The sequence below is a fragment of the Triturus cristatus genome, chromosome 2_2 (assembly GCF_964204655.1).
Source record: "Triturus cristatus chromosome 2_2, aTriCri1.1, whole genome shotgun sequence".
NCBI classification, from domain to species: Eukaryota; Metazoa; Chordata; class Amphibia; order Caudata; family Salamandridae; genus Triturus; species Triturus cristatus.
In genome coordinates, this window is record NC_140582.1 from 326,542,087 (window position 1) to 326,560,032 (window position 17,946).

At 43.4% G+C, this 17,946-nt stretch overlaps 1 protein-coding gene across 1 annotated transcript in view; it reads left to right on the forward strand.

The window, feature by feature from the left end:
* The window catches only part of DKK2 (dickkopf Wnt signaling pathway inhibitor 2), a 238,141-nt gene extending 220,559 nt beyond the window's left edge, over window positions 1-17,582 (forward strand). Inside the window, exon 4 of the mRNA XM_085641396.1 lies at window positions 17,081-17,582. Coding sequence (XP_085497522.1) covers window positions 17,081-17,331 — 251 coding nt within the window. The 3' untranslated portion in view covers window positions 17,332-17,582. The remainder of the gene's footprint in view (window positions 1-17,080) is intronic.
* The last annotated feature ends 364 nt before the right edge of the window (window positions 17,583-17,946 follow it).

Genomic DNA, 17,946 nt, shown 5'->3' on the forward strand with positions numbered 1-17,946 from the left:
TGAGTGCTTTGCTGTTTCAGTTTCTGCTTACTAAGATAGCCATTGAATCTTCTTTTTTCTGAAAGCAGACCATCATGCTAAACCATTCCTTTCACTTCACCACACAGGCAAACACCTCACTCAAGAAGAACTGCACATCCTAGGCTTCTGGACTGCAAAAGAGCAGCTGTAGGCAACACCGTGGCGGAATGTGGCACTATGTATGAAACTCGCTGATACGAAGTAACAGGGCTGTTCCAGGGCTCTTTGGTTTATTGATACAGCTCTTCCTCTCCATTCCAGGACCTATCCTCTACTACAGCACTTATAACCCTAGCCAGGAAAAGCAAGCAGACTTTGAAAACTATGCAGGATATATTTAAGCATGCTGTAAGAGCAACCTCGCAAGCTCATGTGCGGTGAGAAAAGTGGAATGTAGCAAAATGGGCAGAAATAACCATGTGCAGTGGTTTGTAGTGGAAGGAAGTGGTCAAAAGGTCTACTGATAGAAACGTTAGATTAAAACTATTTGACTGTAAATGTATACTTTTTACTTCACTTAGAGAGTCATTTAGGGTTTGGTCATGGAACATCCACCATAAACCGGCAGATTTACTTCTCCTCCAATTCTGCAGCTACCCCATTTCATTTAAAAGTAAAGGAATATTGTGTTTCTGGTGGTAGGGCCTCATCTGACTTCACTGTTTGAAATCTTTAGTTAGATGTCCATTCAAGACTGGGCCACCGGTATTATGTTAGAAAGCATAGTGGCATGACATGGTGGTGCAAGTCATTAAAAAATCATCAATGGCTCCCTCCCACATGCAAGGGAAAGATTTCTTGCATGTCAAGCCACTGCTTTTCTGACTGAAAACTCTGTTTAAGGAGCTTGTTTCTCAAATACAAAGTGAAATAACTAGCAGGCCACCGTGTTTTGACAGCAAGCTTGGGATGCAACTTTGCCAAAAGTGTTCCCATAATATCAACAGAGGCACTTTTAGCAAAAATTCTCCCAGGTGGGGAATTGAAAATGTGGCAGATGGTTCTCTACCAGTATGTGTGGACTGAACACAAAACCCTAGCTATTCATACCCAGCAGTTTTTTCAGCTGAATGTTTTCATTTGAAAATAATACATTCAACTAAGCTTTTCCCAACAATTTTGTGAAACTGGGTACATTGCTCAAATTCAGCCCTAGAATATTTGAGGAAAGGTTCTAGTCACAGATCCTAGGCATAGTGCTCTTCATTGTACTGTAATGTATCATCACATGTTTTGTTTAGTGTATTAGTACTTTGATACTTTACAGTAGTGTGCCTGTATAAATTACTGTAGCAAAATACCCTTTTGACCCCTTTTTGCATGGTCACCACCACTCTATGCTCGGTTGTATTTCAGTTTTTTGGACTTAGCCCACTGGGACACAGCAGTCCAGTGCCCAGTGCATGTGGTCTCACCCCTAAGACATTTCAAATTGGATAGACATCTGATTGGCACATTCAATTTACCTATAAGTCCCTAGTATATGGTACTCTGTGTACCCTGGCATTGTAAACTAAAAGCCACTGGTAGACTAGACTGTATCACTTGCGCTACTACTAAAGTAACACTGCAAAATAGGACTGCAGGCTTGCCATCAGTAACCTGGGTGTAAAGGTTTAAACTGAAAATTTGACCTCTCAAAATAACCCATTTTGACAGGCCTAAACACTCTTTTTAAATATTAATTAAGCTACCCTGAAGTAGGCCTTAAATGCCCATTAGGTAGGTAGCATGATATTTAAAAGTAGGACATGTAAACATTTAATGTTAAACATGTCCTTACAATGTTAATGCCCTAAATACTATTTTCAGTGGTTAGCTGTTCCATACGAAAGCACTGGGACACTAAAGTTAATAAAGCTATCTCCACTCAGGACTAGATAAAAAGTTCACACCTGGGCCTTCCCCTTCTATTGTCCTCCTAGCCAGCCAGGTAACGATCCCAGATGGAGAAGAGCTGCCCTCAGAATTGGTTTTGAGTAACTACAGGTGATAAGTTGCTGAGCTCCCTGCCCATACCTCTAGGGCGGGCAAGGGAGCTTCGCACACAGGAGGAAACATTCTGTTCTAGTTACAGTGGGGCACACAGGAACTGATGAAAAAGTGGGTAGGGTTCATCCAGGGAACATTTTCCCTATTGGTTAGGGATGGGCCGGGAGTCACCCCCATTCACATGCTAATATCAGGTATGAAACCTGCCAGCACAATCTTCAGAACATGGTTGGACCTGTGGAAGATGGAAGAAGGACTGCACCTGCTGTTGTGACCTCAGGGCTGAGTGGGAACTTGTACCCAGGCCAAAGAAGTGGACTCTAAGGATCATTGTGTTGACCTCCTGCTAAGCTACATGGATAAAAAAGCTGCAAGTAGCCCAATTTGCTGAAAATCCCAGCTAATCAGTTTCAATTCAACATTCCATTGATCCTGCTAGTGCCTTCTGTTGGAGTGAATACTGACCCCCAAGTGCTATTACTGAGGTCCTGGAAACCTAGGCTGGTGTTAGAGTGTACTCTTCCTGCCCAAGCTGCAAAAGCTGGGACTTGAACACTTTCTGCCAACTTTTTCTCAGAAGAACAGGAGGAATACCGGGACCGTAGTCCAGATGAAGCTGTTGATGTCAAATCGCCAGTCAGATCCAACTTCCTGGTCTGCCCTGCTGAAGGTGATCTGACTTCCAGAATAGGTTCTACGTTTCTAAGTTCAAATGAAGAGCGATGCCATAGCTGATCAACGTCAAGGCCTTTCTTAGCACAAATTTTGGACTTTGCCCACTTAAAACTTCCCTGCCTTCATCTACGACAGCACTGGGACCCTGATCTTTAGCAACCCGGCCAACAACTCATTGACAACTACCTTTTCTCCATACAAGTTTATAAGTTTGAATGTAAACTTTCCACCTGGATGAACCTAGGCATTGTAGCCAACTGGTGATCCATTGCGGTCTGCCTTAACTTCTGACTTTGACCTGGCCCTTCTAGTAGTTAGTGAATTGCACAGTGGTCACTACAGTTTCAGCCAACTAGACTCTGTGTTATATTACCGCATTTCCAGCACTTGAGAAAGGCGACTGCGCCGAAACGCGTCGTGAGGAAATAGCTGGTGAGGAATAAATCTCTTTTAAATGACCCATTGAGTGTTCTAGTTCTGTTTCAAAGTTGCTGTGTAGCAAGCAAATCCTTACCCTCGTTCTGGAGTATAGCACCCGTATTGTGTTTGGAGCTCCTGGTGGGAACAAGTAAACGATGCCTAATGAGCTCCAGAACCACCGCTGAAGGATTTTCCCGTCGTCCATAGTAGAAGCAAGTTATTCAAACTTGTGGTATCTAAGTTATTTAACAGACACCTACGAGCATTTTCTGGCATTCAAGCCGACGGCTGTGGTGAGGGGTACATCCAAAGAGAGTTGGCGATCCCTACACAGGGAGAATATGATCGTGTACACCTGCTATGAAGGACTGTGTCAACATTGTATTGAATAGATACGTGGTATCGGGACCCCATGACAGTTCCCACTGGGGAAGGATTTAACATTTGCAACATTTTGGCCCAATATCAGACTCTTTGGAGAGACCGTAACTTACGGCATTAAAGCTGCATAATTATTCCTTCCGAGTTTTAGCAGTCCTCTCATTGGCTGAGAGCACACCAATGACAGCAGCGGTCACTATATTTTCAGCCAACTAGACTCTGTGTTATATCACTGTATTTCCAGCACTTGAGAAAGGCGATTATGCCAAAATGTGTTGTGAGGAAATGGCTGGTGTAGTATAAATCTCTTTTAAATGACCCTGTGAGTGCTCCAGTTCTGTTTCAAAGTTGCTGTGTAGCAAGTGAGTCCTTACCCTCGTTGTGGAGTATAGCACCCGTCTTGTGATATATATATATATTCTCCAACAAGGTATCCCACCTTTGAGGACGACGCTTGAATGAACCAGCGGATTCTGTGAATTTAGCAGCAATCCTTTATTCGTGACAACCGGACATGAAAGTGCTCGTAAATTTCATGGTCCTACGCGTTTCGGAGCTCCTGCTCCTTGTTCACGGGCTACTGCCAATGTTTTGAAAACGGATTGTGCTGATGGAAAACAGTCCTCCATTCTCAGTCCTTAATAGGTACAACCTTCCAGTGGGCGTGTTCAACAAGAAAGGTTTCTGGGACTTGTAGTTTTCACCGCACAGTTATTCAAATCCTTCAATGGGTTCCGCTATTCAAATCATAATTTATTGCACAATTTAAGCTCTCCAGTGAGCTACCAAGTACTCCAATCCGGCGATTTTAGTGATACCAGCTCAGACCTGCAAGGCAATTACAGACAGTCTGTTTGCAGCAGCCCACATATTTTTTGTGGTAGATCGTCCTCACGGCCGGGACAGGCCGTTACATATTCTCCAACAAGGTATCCCACCTTTGAGGACGACGCTTGAATGAACCAGCGGATTCTGTGAATTTAGCAGCAATCCTTTATTCGTGACAACCGGACATGAAAGTGCTCGTAAATTTCATGGCCCTACGCGTTTCGGAGCTCCTGCTCCTTGTTCACGGGCTACTGGCAATGTTTTGAAAACGGATTGTGCTGATGGAAAACAGTCCTCCATTCTCAGTCCTTAATAGGTACAACCTTCCAGTGGGCGTGTTCAACAAGAAAGGTTTCTGGGACTTGTAGTTTTCACCACACAGTTATTCAAATCCTTCAATGGGTTCCGCTATTCAAAGCATAATTTATTGCACAATTTAAGCTCTCCAGTGAGCTACCAAGTACTCCAATCCGGCGATTTTAGTGATACCAGCTCAGACCTGCAAGGCAATTACAGACAGTCTGTTTGCAGCAGCACACATATTTTTCGTGGTAGATCGTCCTCACGGCCGGGACAGGCCGTTACATATTCTCCAACAAGGTATCCCACCTTTGAGGACGACGCTTGAATGAACCAGCGGATTCTGTGAATTTAGCAGCAATCCTTTATTTGTGACAACCGGACATGAAAGTGCTCGTAAATTTCATGGCCCTACGCCTATATATATATATATCAGCGCTCCAGTGAATAAATACCAGCACTCGCGGGGGGTTAATCCTAATGCGGATTTAATGGCACACAAAAATGAAAAAACACTGACGAAGGCGTACCGCTGAAACGCGTTTGTTTTTTCATTTTTGTGTGCCATTAAATCCGCATTAGGATTAACCCCCCGCGAGTGCTGGTATTTATTCACTGGAGCGCTGTTATTATACGCGATCTTGCCGTCGCGTTTCCAGCACCCGCTACTGAGTGCACGAGCCATCGGCAAGAATTGGGAGCGTTGATATATATATATATATATATATATATATATATTCACTGAAAAAACCATAGGTTTCACACATGTTATAGTTAGCTGGACATTTTACTGATAAAAAACCAATGAAATTCCCCCGTTATAGTTACTGTAGGCAACTATAACTCACGCGACCGTAATCCTCTGCTGATGCTAATACTGTATTTAGACACTTATTTGCCCATGTCTTCTTCCATTAAATTTTAGCTATACATATATTACAAATATTTTTTTTTCATAAAGACACATATGTCATCAGCAGAGGATTACGGTCGCGTGAGTTATAGTTGCCTACAGTAACTATAACGGGGGAATTTCATTGGTTTTTTATCAGTAAAATGTCCAGCTAACTATAACATGTGTGAAACCTATGGTTTTTTCAGTGAATTTGCAAGGTTTTTTAAATGCTAATTCCTAACTATAACGTGTGTGAAACCTATGGTTTTTTCAGTGAATTTGTACGTTTTTTTAAATGCTAAGTTACTTTACGCCATTTGTGGCGTGCGCGCCCACTTAACGCAGTTCGTTCCGTGCGCGCACGGTGCGCTTCGCGCACCGTGCGCGCACAGTGAGCACGCATTGCGCTTCACGCACCGCGTGCCCACGTTACGCTAGATGGGCCATGAACGCACGATGCGCTTCGCGCACCGTGCGCACATGGAGGACATATGATGAGCATCGTTGTGACAGGTAAAATATATGTTTTGCATTGTATGTAATAAGCCATGCACAAATGGTGCCCTGCGGGCACAATTTGCACACGGGGTGGGGAGAATGTGGATATTTTTTTATTTTTTTATTATTTATTACCGTACGCGTACGGTAAGCGTAATCGGCGAAATTTTCGAAAAAATTAAAATTGCCTTTTTTCACTTGGGGGATCGTTGGGGACACCCTCGACATGGCTAGGTGCTTGGGAGTTGTTTAAACAGCCCCTTTATATGTTTTTGCACTTTGTTTTTCAACCCCCTGTCAGAGTGCGAGTGAGAAAATGGCGGCCGCCGCTTCCTGGTTTCGACCGATTCGAATGTTTACTAAGATCTAAGAGCCAATCAGAATCGCGCTCGCGCACGTCACCGTACGCGTACGGTAAGCGCACCGTAAGCGCACCGTAAGCTGGCTCAGATATATATATTGATTTAAAGGCTTTTTTCTCAGAATCTACTGAACAGATTTACACCAAACCTACAAAAGGCACTTCCTTGACCTGAGGACTACCTCTCTGCCAAATTTCAAGTAATTCTGTTCAGCCGTTCGGGCTGTAGCTGTGTCTAAAGGTCCTATGGAAAAATGCATGGGAAAAACGCGTTTTGGGACCCCCCTTTTATCTCAGCCCCCGCTTGACGAATCCCCCCGAGACTTTCAGGGTAGGAGCGGAGCGTAGCGCCCCACCTATTTTGAAAAATTCGCGAGGATTCGTCAACCGGCGCCAAAGTTATTCAAAATAGAATGTTGCGGATTTCCTATGGAAACGTGGTCCTAACTATAACTACCTACTGGCGACCGCCAGTAGGTAATATATATATATATCTATATATATATATATATATATATATATATATATATATATATATATATATATATATGTATATATATATATATATATATATACATATACATATATTAATACACACCTCTGGTTCCCCTTATTGGATTTCTGTTGTTTTAGTCTATTTTCGTTAATTAAAATAACCTCCATTGTCGTTATAAATTGGAGAGTGATTTTTAAGATTTATGACATTTTAGCTCGTTTGGTGCTTCTAAATGCTTCACGCATTTTTTGCTCTGTGCCATAACTAACAGGGGTTGAGCTCAGGTTTAAATTACTGAAACCTTATCTGGAACTATTGACATTACTACATGTAGTGGACTACCATCCACCCCAACTAATAATTCCCTTTCTCACAATTACTATTCTAATTCGAGCCACAAACCATAGTCCTAGAAATCTTCATCATACCTAAATCTTAATTCTTAATAGTGTGATGGTTTACATAAAATCTATTTTCAAATCACATTGTTTTCCTACCACTTTTTCAATTACATTGGTGTTTTATCAATAGTTTGAACCTAAAGACTTAATACTGTAATGTGCATGGTTCATTTATTAATTTTTACAGGGTTAATAATATTTTAGCAACTTGATCTACCAATATATGTCTTGTTATTATAATGCTAAATTAAAAATAGCAATAAACACAAAGTTCCCTACCTGATCAGGTCTTACCCATATTTACTAATAGTTTGTGGCATTGTAATGTGACTCAAAATGATGTAAAGCAATGCATTAGTATTTAATTTCAAGCGCCACAGGTATTTGCCTTCCAAAGGTACCCTTCTTTCAGTGCAAAAAGCACTTTGTGTTGCTAGGCATAATGGAGGCGTTAGTGGGTCTTTACAGTGCAAACATCTCTAGTTCCTGATGCAAAGTCTGATGTTCTAAGATAGCCAAGTCGAGCTCTGCATCAAAAACTATGGCCTCCCTGAAGCAGGTGATAACAAGAAGAAACATTTTAGTTTATCAAGCAAAAACAATTCATTCTTTGCATTTCTAAAGCGCTTGGCTACCCACAAAGGGCCTCACAGCACTAAGCAGAAAATGCAGACTGTATTTCCCATAGCAATTAAATCAACAGTAAATTCTTTAGTTGCTTTCGAAAGCTCAATTCTTTCTCTGTCCTGCAGATCATAATGGGCAAAGAGTACCAATGCTTGGGAGCCAGATAGGCAAATGATCGTACACCGAATCTCGACTTATGGATCTTAGGAACTGTGAGTTGAGTTATGCTTGGGGATCTTTAATAAAATGCACGCTGCTGCACTTTGTTCCAATCAAAGTTTTTTCACTACATTCTTCAATAGCATCAATATCAATGTACTCTTCTCCAATATTAAAATAACATGGGAGCCATGGTATGAAGTCTCAAAACAATTCTCTTTATTATTATTCAGTGCATCAAAGAAACAGCCCAGCCAATGCGTTTCGTCCTCCAAGAGGACTTCATCAGCGTTAATTTACTGTTTACAGCAATATCACATCGAAGTCTAAGTGTAAAATGGATCAGTGTTCCACAAAATTCTTGGAATACTAGTACTGCTCCTTTACTGTTGTAGGGAAATACCAGGTGACCACACATAAATATCACAGCTTAATATCGACGCCCCACTCTATTTTGTAAGCTCAGACTGGATAATACAACACGCCACCACCGTCACAGGGCAAAACTGGTTGCTTGTGTTCTCATACAGGGAGGACTTGGCTTGGCAGTTCAGGCTGGACTGTCCCAATTGGATCAGGGTTAAGGCTGATTTTCATATAGCTGGGTCCAAATTGAGGTAACATGGTGTGGGTGTGCAAAATAATGATGGATTGGGATGCGCCCCAAGTAATTCACAGTGGCTGAGATTAATTCAAGCTTTCCATCCATCACTTTTTTGTATCCTTTAGTGTGTCGCCCTAAGTGAGACAGGTATGCCCAGACCTGGGTCCCATGCACACTTTCATTGGAACCAAGCTGTACACGGCTGATGAACCCACAATTAGGGTGGAACCAGTCCTGGGTTGCTTGTGTTTCGGTTCAGGCAGTATCTGGCTTGGTAGTTCAGGCTGGACTGTTTTGACTAGAGCCGGGTCAAGACTGTTTTGCAGATAGTTGGGTCCAAACTGAGTTGACATGGTGTGCAAAATAACGATGGACTAGAATGTGCTCCGAGCAATTAGCAGTGGCTGAGATTTATTCAAGCATTCCATCCATCAGTTTTTTTTGTGTATGCTTTAGTGTGTCACCCTAAGTGGGGCGGGTCTACCCACGTCTGGGTACCATGCACACTGTGTCTCTAGAACCAAGCTGTACCCGGATGATGATTCCATAATTAGGGCGAAACCAGTCCTGGGTTGCTTGTGTTCTGGTTCATGGAGTTCCTGGCTTGGCAGTTCGGGCTGGACTGTTCTGATTGGATCAGGGCCAAACTGAGGTGACATGGTGTGCAAAATAACTATAGATTGGGATGTGGCCCGAGTAATTACCACTGGCTGAGATTAATTCAAAAACTCCATTCATCACTTTTTTATATATTAAAGATTCTAGCTAGCACAACGATTGGAGTTATTGCCAACCCACCAACACCTCGGTTTTTTCTCCGTTGAGCTTTAAACAGTTAGCTGACATCCATTCTGCTCCTTCCTTCAGGCAGGAGTTGAACTGCACAGAGTTTAAGCCTGTGTCACAGGTGAGGGAAAAGATGTTTAGGGTGTCATGGGCAAATTACACTATCGACAGGCCATGTGATTGTACAATTTCCACCAAGGGGCGGACGTACAGGTTAAAAAGCGTGGGGCTTATGGATGAGCCTTGGGGAACTCCACACTTTAAAAGATAAGAATGTGAGTAACAAGGCACCCTATAAACCTGAAAGCTTCTGCCACCTAGAAATTATGCCAACCATTGTAAACCTAGACCGAGCACTCCAGCCTGCCTCAGCCTTTGCAATAAGATTAAATGTGATACAGTGCCAGGGGCTGCACTTAGGTCCAATAGTATCACTGCAGCTGAGTCACCTTGATCTTAAATTACCCTTATTTCTTCTGTGACAGCTAAAAGCATGTTCTCCTTGCCACTTCCAGGGTGAAAGCCTGTTTGGGTAAAGTGCAGTCTGTTGTGTTGTTGCAGAAATTATGATAGCTATTGATTAACATACTTTTCAAGCACTTAACTGCTCTCAGGGAATAAGGATATCAGCCTTTAGCTATCTGGCCATGTAGCGTCTAATGAGGGTTTCTTGAATAATGGCTTCAAAATTGCATGTTTCCATGAAGAAGGAATTGTACCACTTTGAAGTGAGATATTAAAAATGTCTAACAGGAGAGGGTATGTCACAGCTTCCCCGTGAGTAAGTACAACGTGCCGGGCAGGATCAAGCGGAAAGCCGAATTTGACGGCCTTCATTAACCCCACTAAATCTTCTTTCCTGATAGAGGGTAAGAGAGGTAGGGTTTCACTGGTCGAGATAGCAAGACCGGATGGACCCAGTACCATAGGCTGCTCCAACTTGTCAGCAAAAGTGTCATAGATATCCATGATTTTGTTTAGAAAAACTAGGCCAATTCATTGCAACGAGGTTCCAGATGGAGGGGGCATGGTTCGTAGAGGATTTAATTATCCTAAATACCTCCTTAGCTGTATTAGACGCATTCTCAATTTGTGCAGCATACTAGGTAGTACGCGCACCTCTGATAGGGTAGTGATATTTATTTCACTGCTTTATTATAGCTTCATTTACTGTTAGAGTCATATGTTTTCCTTCACTTCCTTTACATTCTTTTACACACTTTCTTAGGTTCTTGTAAATGAGAGTCAAACCAGAAAGCACGCCTGGCTGACCTGCCACTTTTATGAATTCTGAGTGGTATGGTCCTGTCTAGAGAGAACTTAATAAAGTTGTTAAATATGGGAATCGCCTTTGAAATTTTATCACCTAACTCAGGTTTAGAATTTAAGAGGGTGAGCTCCGAATTGGAGAGATCTAATTTTGCCCAACAGCGATCTAGCCTCTGTGTCTGAGAAAGGGAATATTTTGCCTAATAACTAGGGAAAAAAAGGAAAGTTATAGTGGTCTGTCCATGTTACCAGAATAATTCTAAAAACTGGTATGTTTGAGAGATTGCTAAAAATAGGGCCTTTTGTATGTGTCCAATCCTTAACAAACTGGACTAACTGCATGGATGCTAGCTCCTGACCTAGCTTCATTGCACATCCACATGTGGGGTTTTCAAAATGACTATTAAAGTTCCACAGACAGAAAAAAATGGCCTTGTGTAGCGCCAGGCCTGCCAATATATCTGGTAGGGCTTGTAAGAATTGAGCCATTGAACCAGGTGGTTGCTAGACCAAGACCCCCGATACGGTATAGTTTGGAAATTGATAGCAAAAGTGAGGTTTTCACAGCCTAGTACAGTAAAAGGAGTTTTGCAGCGTGAATCTTTTCTGGATTAACATGCTGTGCATTAGTTCGCCATCTAGTGGTTGGGTCCGGAATTATAGTATTTCTTCTTTTTAGGTCTCGCTGAGTCAGCGCGTATGCGCTGTTCGGAGAGACTTTAGTAGGTGAGTTTTCAAAGTGCTGCTGGCTGGCGACAAGCTCGCATTCACGCGAGCGTGCACGCGCGAACCACCAGCCTTCAGCAGCACTTTGAAAACTCACCTACTAAAGTCTCTCCGAGTAGCACATGCGCGCTGGCTCAGCGAGACCTAAACAAACATTTAAATCACTGCAGCGGCACGCATCGTGGGCACGCTGGCTGCGTCCACCTCATAACCCGGGTCCGCTCTTTCTCGCATTTTACCGACTTTGCACGGGTGAAAGTCTGAGACTGCTTGCGGGGATTTCTCTCTGCAATTCACAGGTTGGATGAAAGGCCGCTTCAGCAGGCACAACAGTCTCAAGAAATCTCACAATGGTAGCATGCTTTTTGATAACAGCCAGGAATAAGTCCTCCCTAATCTTACAAATGCAGCACACTGATACCGCACCTTCACTCACAAGCGTACAGCGTTCTTCCCAAATCACTTAAAGCAGCCTCAACCAAATCTCATCTTATTTTGTTTCTATGATATCATCATTCGCATTAAAACATTACTAAATAGAATACTGTTGCTATCTTCGCAGACATTTCCCAGCCACCTAGAGTCTTTCGCAGCTACCCTAGTCACTTCCCGGCACCGCCCCCTTTTACAAAGACACACGCACACACAGGCGTGCTCATGCACCGATTAACACTCAGCCATACCATTCAAACATGACCTATTTCCTCGCTCTCTCACACACACACACACACACACACACACAATCGCGGCTCTCAAAGCAGAGCACACACTGTACACTCACAACAACCAACCACGAACCCTCCCTCCACAGCACGCGTGCATCCACACTCAAGCGCCCAGAACACCTCCACAACAGCAGCACCCAGCCTGCAGGCCACCGACTATCACCGGTCAGAGGTGCCGACTTAGGACCTGGGGAACCAGGTTCAAGCCTCGGCGTCGGCTCATCATCCTGTGATTCTGGGCAAAGCAGTTAATCTCCCCGTGTCTACCAAAAAGCAGGATGTGTCCTTGTCGAACGTAAAGTGCTCCGATACCTTCAGGTCGAGTTCACGCTATATAAATCTGCAACAAAAAAAATTGGGAGTCCCCCATTCACGCCTGTAGCAGCCAGCGCCCAGGCCCCGCTACACTCCTCCCGTGTGAACAAGGGTCTGTGTCCTTGGCACTAGGCGCCTCCACGCTGTAAGAGCGTCGCGGGAGCGGTGCTGGCCCACGACAGGATCCATTGACAGTCATGCATGAAGGAATGTGCGCCCCTACATTATGGACCTGCAAAGAGGCACTCCCACCAAGCGCTTTACCGCTCCTTGGTATGATCGTGCTGTACGCGAGGCTCCGGACTAGCACGCCACAGCTGAAACCCCAAGTATGCTTCTAAAACAGCCGAACGGCAGTGTTTGCGAAGCCCAAAACCAGCTTACGTGGGCGAGCTGCACAAAATCACATTTTGACTATTGAGTCAGAGCATAGCAGCATCTGCAATTAAGGGTACATACACATTTCTAAGGCAGTTGAAGTGCACATTTCATCAAATATTGGATGCGGGCTATTGTTCGCACGGTACATCACTGTCTTCAAGGGAGCCCTCGGCCTTGCATCTCACAAGCACCATCCACACTATCCATTCCATTAATTAGCGCCCTGCACGCACTTCTCAAGACGTTGTCCTTATCAAACAGTGCTATATTAGTGCCTGGAACTGTTTTGGAGTAAATATACAAAGCTGTGTGAAAGTGCATTCATACTTCTTTGTAACTATGCACTATATTTTCCATTTGCCAACACTAACTTCATAACGGATAAAAGGGAGAGCCGAAGCAGTTCGCACACAGATCTCTGCTCCGGGCTCAGGAACCTGTCTAGTTATTCTGTCAACTTTCTAAAATATATGTTTTAAACCGGAGATATACTGGGACACAACACAGCGACTGCCCAAAATGCACAACATGCCAGACTGGGAGTTAAATGCAGGTACAACTTAACACCTATACTGCAGTTTATTTTTGGGGATCTGGGTAAGAATGGGTTTTAAAAGCTGGGGTGAGGATGTGGTCTCACGGCTAGACTGCAGACCTTGGTTGGAGCTGGGAAACCAAGGTTCGAGCCTCCGCGTCGACTCCACATCCTGTGAGTCTGGGCAAATCACTTAATCTCCCCACGCCTACTAAAACGAGCATTTGCAATGCAATAGGTCTCGCAATGACATTATTTTGAACTATTGACATTGTAAATGGCAATGCCTTTAAAAAAACTTAAAAGGCATTGTTTTTTACAATACCAAAAGCAACACCTATTGCATTGCATAGCGCAGTGTCCGTGAAGACGGCGCCGCGCTTATTAAAGTAAAAAGAAAAAAAAAAGTGTGTCTCGCTTTTGGGACCTTATAAGTTTTTGGTTATGCAGCACAAGATCTTTGGTGCAACAACATCAACTGTTGCATGGCTAAACACGTATAAGGTCCCAAAGGCGAGACCTATTGGCTATGCCAATGCTTGTTTGTTGTTGTTGTTGTTTTTGTTGTTGGTGGTCGTTGACATACCACCATTTGGTGTCCCTGGAGTTCAAAGTCTTCTTGTAAATTATACCACCCCCCTCCCACCACCACCAAGTTTATCTGTTTGATTACATCACGCTATGTTATATCCAGTTGGTAAGGCCTGTTCTACGTCTGGCACTGTGTCATCAAGGAGCCAGGATTCAGTAAGAAATAGATCTATTTGTACTTTTGTGGGAGGTGCAAACAGCAGTTATAACTTGTGCAACGCCAATGATCTGCAGTTAACCAAAAAATATGACACGTCTCTTTTACTATTGAGATAGTATCGCAGACGCCTCGTTGTACATTTGGTTGTTGGAGTCCTAAACTACAGTTGCATGCCATACAAGACTGTAATGTATCAGTAAGGTTTAGTGAGTGATGGCACATGGCATTTCTCCTAATATTTACTGCTTGTAGTTGTTCCAAAGTATATACTATTCTACTTAATGATGAACGACCAGGGGTTCTGGCCCCTGGCCATTACCAGAAGCAGACAGATTCAGACGGGCTTGCCTTTGGCACCCCAGCGGTGCGCCTGCTCCCCGGCGTTCATAAATGGGGTAGCAGGAATAACAACTAGAGTGCCTACCGGGATGGCATCTCTAATCTGTCATGCTAATGGCTTCGGGCATTAAACACAGCCGATTCCAATTTTAAAGGCGGAGAACTTCTGATCCCCAAAAATGCAGGGCACACAGTCCCTTAAGCTTCCACTTCAGTGATAAAAAAAGTCTTAAAACGGTTAAAGCACACGTGCTTTATGTAAAATTTGATTAATTGGCTATTTACAGCTAAAACTTCACTTAATTCCTTTAAAACCGAATTACAATGCAAAGAACGTTCTTAAATTTTGTGATCTAAAAACTTTGTGCAACTGATGGTCTAACAAAAGTACAAGTCTGATTTGCTGCATGTCTGCGCCTCTGCGTTAATTTTATGAGGTAGCAAAAATAACAAGTAGGGCGCCTACCAAGATGGCGTCTCTAATCTGTTCCGCTACGGACTTCCGGCATTATTAAACACAGGCGAATTACAATTTTAAAAGTGGACATCATCTGAGGCAAAAAAAATGCACTGCATGCAGTACAACTCCACTTCCCTTAAGCTCCCACGTAAGTGAATAAAAATGACTTAAAAAGGTTAAAGTGCAAGTGCCATAGGTAAAATTCGATTCATTGGCTATTCAGGGACACAATTCCCCCTTAATTCCTCAAACACAGAATAAAAATGCAAAGAATGCGCTGAAACTTTGTAATCTAAAAACTTTGTGCAACTGATGATCTAACAAAAATACAAGCCTGCTTTTTATATGCCGACTATTTTTTTGGTTCGACTCGCGAAGGAGTCTTAGAGCCCAGCCAGACCCTTCACTTGGCTCTCCCTGTTAATTTGCTGGCTTGCTCACCTCCACACAGACCAATATGTTGCATAGAGTTCTCAGCTGAAACATCTTTTGCTTCTTCTTCAGACCCCATGAGATTCATACCTCACTGGTCTCACAGGCTTTTCAGGGACACTTCTGCATGGACTAGCAACACACATTGTGTATGTCTTGAAGTTCATAGCAGACCTCCAGTGCACAGGATCCATGTTTATCTAGCCACTGCAATTTGTACTGGAAGGGTAGGTTTCCTGTGCAAATCCAGTCCTATATAGTGCACGCTTACATCTGTAAGGCAGTGTGCCGAGCAAGGGAGCCTTGAAGAAAGCCGGTACCGGGCCAAGCAGCCACAGCAGGCCAATCTTAATCGATATGACTGTGGTGTGTTTGTTCCCTTGTGCAACGAGCACAACAGGTTTGGGTGCTGCACGGCTTTACATTAAAAATTAGTAAATCTACCCCTGTCAGTATTATAAGGCACTCTGAATTTCCTCCGTAGACCCAGTATTTTCATACCAGTTCCAACCAACACTCTTCTCTGCAAAAGATCTCTGAACTAGCCATACTGGCAAAACACGAACCAGCCAATGCCACCTCTCCAGGAGTGTTATCTGTGGGAGAAAGGGAATGCAATGATTACAGAGTAGTGATTGGCAAGGTTGGGTATGTTTGTATAAGAAGGGGAACATGGATAAAGGTATTGAATTGTCTTTGGTTCACTGTGATCTCTGCAAACCTGGGCCCATGTGAAGATCTCCATGTTATTGACCATGGGATATTGACTGGTGACTAGTGTTTACGGCCCTCCCTATTACTGACAGTGGGCTTCTGGCTTGCTTGATCTGTTAGGGAGCCCAGGGCACTGCATGTGCTGCACAGACATATTTGACATATTATGGTCCTCACTAGAGGAAGAGTTTTCAAATCCTCCTTTGCAAAATCTATTGAGTTGACTACTATAGCCTACCTCTTCACATATCTTCACATATTTGATTGGAAGGTGGAACTCCATGAGCCGTATTATCAAAAATGCCCAAGTGGCTCAAATGGTGTGTGTGTTTGTGATTTGCACCTCTCGGGGGGTACCTTGGTACATGAGCGATTGCAGATGGTTGCACACCCCCCTCTGTTAAACAGACCGTGCTGGCACACAAGTACTGCCAGTGCAAACCCAAGGGGGCAACCCCTCCTTTGTATAGGAAAGTGGACTTATGCACATGAGGGAATATTTTCCTCCCCACCCACACTGTATTACAGATGCAGGATCAGAGGCAAAGAGACTGTCAGGAGGTGCACTGACTGTGTGCCGCATAACAGTGTGGCACAGTCAGTGTACTCCCCATGTGACCCCCTTGGAAGGAGGCAAGAGGATCCTATGGATACCCCAGACCCTCTCCTGCTGGGGAATTCAGTCATTCACTGCATCCACTGTGCAGGCTAGAGTTTACAGTAGCTCCTGGGACAGCTCATTCATTGTGATAGATTGCATTGAAACAGTGAGCCCTGTCTGTAATATGAGTTTACAACTGTGGTCAGGGGAAGACTATGGTTAATAATGATTGTTAGGCTAGATATACGATCACATATAAGATTTCGTTTTAAAGATGACTATTATGCTGTTTGCTGTGGCAATGTTCTGCAATGTAAAATTTTGTTTTATCAAGACTGATTCGTAACCAATTAAGCACAATGTTTACTACTTTATATTTTCTTGGTAGGGCATGAGGGAGACCACTGCCTGCGCTCTTCAGACTGCATTGAGGGATTCTGCTGTGCTCGTCATTTCTGGACCAAAATTTGCAAACCAGTATTGCACCAAGGGGAAGTGTGCACTAAACAACGAAAGAAAGGATCCCACGGCTTAGAGATTTTCCAGCGGTGTGACTGTGCCAAAAGCCTGACCTGCAAAGTTTGGAAAGATGCCACCTACTCATCAAAATCCAGACTTCATGTGTGCCAGAAAATCTGAGCAGCCCATGGCTAAGCCCCCATGTCAAAAGACTGTGAATTTGTGTATTTAATGCATTGCTGCCTGGTAGAACATACAAGGATTGTAAATAAGAAGACAGACTATGAAGGAAGGATTGCAAAGAAAACAGACATCGCCAAAGCTAAGCTGGACAGTGCCTTGGTAGCTGGAGTTTTCCGCTATGCAACTTGTTTGTGTAAATAATGTAAACAATTCATGAAAGTGCCATTATATTAAAAAAGCAAGGAGAACTATTGTCATTTATTATCTCTATATAGAAGTCCAGTGACATTGCAGCTATCTATACTGTCCTATGGTAGAGGTGACCGACAATGTATTCTTTTTTTAGAAAAACAAATTAAAATATTCCTACATGATCCTTACTGGAAGAGGAACAGTCTTTAAGAGATGTGTGTGACCTGCTTGGAAATCACTAAGCATCACCCTGTGAATGAACTGAAGACAGGAAAGCATACATGCACTGCTGTGTGACCTGACCTCAGGCACGAGAACCTTAGTAGTAATTCTGATCCTTGCAGTGGTACTGTCCAGATTGAATTATTCCATTCCAAGTAAAAATGGTTCCCTACTCATGCTACGCAGTGCAATGCATCA